Source organism: Corylus avellana, chromosome ca4 (genome assembly GCF_901000735.1).
Source record: "Corylus avellana chromosome ca4, CavTom2PMs-1.0".
In the NCBI taxonomy this organism is placed as follows: domain Eukaryota; kingdom Viridiplantae; phylum Streptophyta; class Magnoliopsida; order Fagales; family Betulaceae; genus Corylus; species Corylus avellana.
In genome coordinates, this window is record NC_081544.1 from 2,735,908 (window position 1) to 2,740,864 (window position 4,957).

At 37.6% G+C, this 4,957-nt stretch overlaps 1 protein-coding gene across 1 annotated transcript; it reads left to right on the forward strand.

The window, feature by feature from the left end:
- LOC132179477 (gallate 1-beta-glucosyltransferase) lies at positions 1-2,185 on the forward strand. The gene is made up of 2 exons (XM_059592210.1): positions 1-758; positions 978-2,185. The coding sequence occupies exons 1-2, from the start codon at positions 96-98 to the stop codon at positions 1,851-1,853; spliced, it is 1,539 nt and encodes a 512-aa protein (XP_059448193.1). The 5' UTR covers positions 1-95; the 3' UTR covers positions 1,854-2,185.
- The last annotated feature ends 2,772 nt before the right edge of the window (positions 2,186-4,957 follow it).

A 4,957-nucleotide genomic window follows, 5' to 3' on the forward strand; every position in this document is an offset into this window, starting at 1 on the left:
TCCTCATCCCCATGCCCACCATCCAATCCCACACAAATCAAAAACCTTAATCTTAAATCCGTCTCAATCGATCAGTAGAGATCATCAGAGAGAAAATGGGATCGGAAGCTCTAGTTCATGTTCTTCTCATCTCTTTCCCCGGCCAAGGCCATGTCAACCCTCTTCTACGACTTGGGAAGCGTCTGGCATCAAAGGGTTTGCTTGTCACCTTCTCCACCCCTGAAAGCATCGGCAAACAGATGCGGAAAGCCAGCAACATCACTGACGAGCCTGCCCCGGTCGGTGAAGGCTTCATCCGGTTCGAATTCTTCGAAGACGGCTGGGACGAGGACGAGCCGAGGCGCCAAGACTTGGACCAGTACTTGCCGCAACTGGAGCTCGTCGGCAAAGTGGTGTTCCCTGAGATGATCAGGAGAAACGCAGAGCAGGGGCGCCCCATCTCCTGCCTCATCAACAACCCTTTTATTCCTTGGGTTTCTGACGTGGCTGAGAGTCTCGGCCTCCCTTCCGCCATGCTTTGGGTCCAATCCTGCGCTTGCTTCTCCGCCTACTACCACTACTGCCATGGCTTGGTTCCTTTCCCTTCTGAAGCAGAACCTTTTATTGATGTGCAATTGCCATGTATGCCGGTTTTGAAGTACGATGAAGTCCCTAGCTTCTTGTACCCGACCACCCCGTACCCATTCCTGAGGAGGGCCATTTTGGGACAGTACAGGAATTTGGACAAACCCTTCTGCATATTGATGGACACATTCCAGGTATTAAATGATCAGTTGATCAATATTTATCTCAAAATTTTAAATTAATAAAAATAGGTAAATTTAATTATTTAATTTACAGTTTCATTAACAGTTAGACTTAAATTAAACTCACCCTTAATTGCTGAGGTCTGACACATAAAATATTTAATTAAAATGAAAATCGATTGATACTGTAAATGAATGAATTTAATCATTTAATTCATATTCTAACATCAGGAACTCGAGCAAGACGTCATCGAGTATGCATCCAAGCTCTGCCCGATCAAAACCGTCGGGCCTCTCTTCAAGAACCCAAAGGCACAGAATGCAGCTGTGCGCGGTGACTTCATGAAGGCTGACGACTGCATGGAGTGGCTGGACTCGAAGCCGCCACAGTCTGTGGTGTACATTTCCTTCGGAAGCGTGGTCTACTTGACACAAGCCCAAGTCGACGAGATCGCTCACGGGCTCTTGAACTCCGGGGTCTCGTTCTTGTGGGTGATGAAGCCACCTCACAAGGATTCCGGCTACGAACTCCTTGTTCTTCCTGACGGATTCTTGGAGAAAGCCGGCGACAAAGGCAGGGTTGTTCATTGGAGTCCACAGGAGCAAGTTTTGGTTCACCCCTCCGTTGCATGTTTTGTGACACATTGTGGGTGGAACTCAACCATGGAGTCACTCACCTCCGGCATGCCAGTGGTGGCGTTCCCGCAATGGGGTGACCAAGTCACCGACGCAGTGTACTTGGTGGATGTGTTCAAGACCGGCGTGAGAATGTGCCGCGGTGAGGCTGAGAACAAGGTGATCACTAGGGATGAGATCGAGAAGTGCTTGGTGGAGGCCACAGTTGGGCCTAAGGCAGCGGAGATGAAGCAGAATGCCTTGAAGTGGAAGGCTGCGGCGGAGGCTGCAGTGGCGGAGGGTGGCTCATCCGACCGGAACATCCAAGACTTTGTGGATGAGGTGAGGAAGAGAAGCATTGCTCTCACTGCTCTCACTAGTAAGTCAGCGGCTAATGGCGTTGAAGATTTGGCCAACAAATCAGTCGCCAATGGGCTTGCAGAATTGGTCGAGTCCAAGGCAAATGGGAAGGTGGAGTTGGTTGAGGCCTAATTAAATTCGGAAGGTTAATTTGGTTAGGTGTTAAAATAAATTTGAAAAAAAAAAAAAAAATGTGAAGCTCGGGAGGGTACGTGTTAGGTAAGGATTGGACGGTGGACGGGATTTTGTATGCAATAACTGGGATACCTGATATGGGGTATTCGTTATTTACCTTTTTTCTTTTTCTTTTCTCCATCATTAGGCGTCTTTGGTTTGGGCGCAATGCTTGTTTAATTTGCTTTTTATTGTTAAGTTTGTTATATATAAATTATGTAACTTCTGTTCTAATTATGCAATTCCTGAGTCTTAATTAGTGCCACTGCTAAATTTATGTTTGCCTTCAACCTGATTTGCTTATTAATCTATCATTATATGGGCTTCTAATGTGGACGATTGATCCCGAGTATCTAAAGGGAATGGAAAACGAAAGAATAAAAAAAAAAAAAAAAAAAACTCAAGTTAACCACTCACATTTTATGGAAATGAATGTCATGTAAAGTACTATTATATGTGTCTGTTCATAAAGAACTTGTAATAAAACAATAATGCATCTAATAACACCGAAGAAAAAGGGTTCTTTGCTAATAATTTTTAGAATATGCTTTTTGATTATATTGGGATATAAAGTTATTTGTTTGTTAGTGTTTTTGTTTTTATTTTATGTAAATCTGTCCAACAAAGCAATAAAAATATGTTTTAGGATTTTGTAAAAGAGCTTATGGGTAGTGGTGTTAATTTTACGACAAGAAAGGTGGAGGGAAGGATGTCAAACAAAGAGCGAATCCCAAGTTGTAGCTGGATCATGGATGCACAGAGAGAGGGTACATAATAGGCAACTACCCACCAAGTCAGTGTCAACCTTTTCTCTCGCCTATCTCTATGTTCCAAGCACCTACTTTTCAACCGATATATTTAGTACGATGATCGAGCAAAATTAGGCTTTGACCACACATGTTTTGGTCAACGGCGATTTTTTTTTTTTTTGGTTTTAATGAATAACGGCGATATTGAACACCCAAATGCAAGCTGTAGAGTTTATTCAATGATCCACAAAGTACTCGCCAATGACATGTTGGTAATGTGGGTGGAAATGCCAGCCAAATATTAACCAGCTGGTATAGAGGGCTTTACTCTTAACATTCACTTAATCTCATTTAAGTATTAATAATTAATTAAACACGACCATTACATTAGATCTTAATAACGTTAATCTATTCAATTCGTATAATTTTTTTTGAGCATTAATGTGTCTCCTAAACACCATCACAGATTGTAATATTTAAACCATGCAATTATTTTAAAACTCAAGACAATATTGAAAATATATAGATCACAAAAGTGAGAGAGATTATGGGAAAGGATCTTAGTGAAAGAATGTATAATTTGAGCTGAAATGAATTTGGCAGCTTATTAACATGCAATATTGTTCATTTACTTGTCTTTAAATAGATTTCAGCATAACATGAAGTCCTTGCATTGATTCATAGAGTTTGTTTAATTTACACACATTTAAGTGATCTCTTGAATATCTGCTATCTTCTTTCAATCATCAAATCTAGCTAGTATTGCGATCTAGACAAAATTTGTGATATTTCAAACGTCTCCTTCTCCAAGTCCAATTTCTTCTTCACATAATTATGCTTAACACTAAGAGCGTTAAAATTACCATTGAATCTATGATGCTTATGTGTGAGACTCACACGGCTTCACAGATCCAATAATAATTTTAAAAATTGAAAGAATAGGAGAATGACCGAATGAATAAATGAATCATTTCTCTATCATTTAAGCTCAATAAAAGTAACTTTTGTGTATAACACTTTAATTTGATCCATACTTTTTTTTTTTTTATATGAAACCTAATTAGAATATTCATACTTATTTACTATAGCGGGCATTGACAAACATTAACTCTATTTTGTCTCCGATCTCCACCCCTAATCTTAGACCATAATAACACATGCCTTACACATTTTAATATCCTTATAGGCTATAAACGAAGTTGTTGTCAGGTAGGATTTCATCCTTAAAATCCCATAATTAGGGCCAGGCTCTCTACCAAATGTATTCACACTACAAAAAAAGGGCAATTTTTTGACGTGGCAAACAATATCCATTTTTTGCCACATTAGTAAATGTTGACGTGCCAAAATTGGCACGTTAACAATTTTTTTTTTGACGTGCCAAAAGTGGCACGTCAACATTTACTGACGTGTTGAATATAACACGTCAGGATTTACTGATGTGTCAATATTTGACACGTTAGTAAATTTGAATTCAATTTTATTTTAAAACTTTTTATTTAAATAACTTAATATTTAATATTTACTGACGTGTCAAAGTTAGGCACGTCAGTAAATATTGACGTGTCACTTTGACACGTCAATAAATTATTGACGTGTCAAAATGGCACGTCAATAATTTTTGACGTGTCACTTTGACACGTTAGTAAATATAATGTTTATATATATATAAACATGATATTAAAAAAAAAAAAGATAAAGAGACCGGCGTGCCATATGTGTGCATTAATTCTTTAAATATTTTCCCTGTTTTTTATATCATTTTATATTATATATATTTCATTTACCTTTTGTTTTTTATTAGGAAGGATTTTAAATGAAAATGAGACTCAAAATCTTTCCAAATCTTTATTAAATAACTCTATTGTTGCTCTTGGCCTTCCGATCCGGATTTCTTTGATTTATTATTCTCCATTCGCTTAGTATAGAAATTAAAAAAATTAAAATTTGTTTTCTGCTTTATGTCTTTTTTTTTTGCACAAAAAAACACTATTTATTTGCAGATAAAACAAAGAAAGATGAAATGAAATTGTCGTTGCATCTACTAGGTTTTCTTCTTCATGAATTCTTTCTTCCTCGTCTTCTTCTTCTTCTTCTTTTCTTGTCAATCAATCGGACCATTTTACATAATTGTTTTAGTGTACAACAAACAGTTATATATAATACGAGCATGATGACAATTTGATATTTTCCTATATATATATATATATATATATGTCAAAACTTCAATATGAATAATGTTAATTTAATTATTTTAATCAAATTCCAAACGAACGAGGAAAATGTTATATATCCTTTAGGTTTGAACCATGC

Bases quoted from the DNA above. Each gene is read 5' to 3' on its own strand.
- LOC132179477 (XM_059592210.1), top strand. From the start codon at position 96: ATGGGATCGGAAGCTCTAGTTCATGTTCTTCTCATCTCTTTCCCCGGC. The intron at 759-977 runs GTATTAAATGAT...TTCTAACATCAG, and splicing joins TATTGATGGACACATTCCAG to GAACTCGAGCAAGACGTCAT.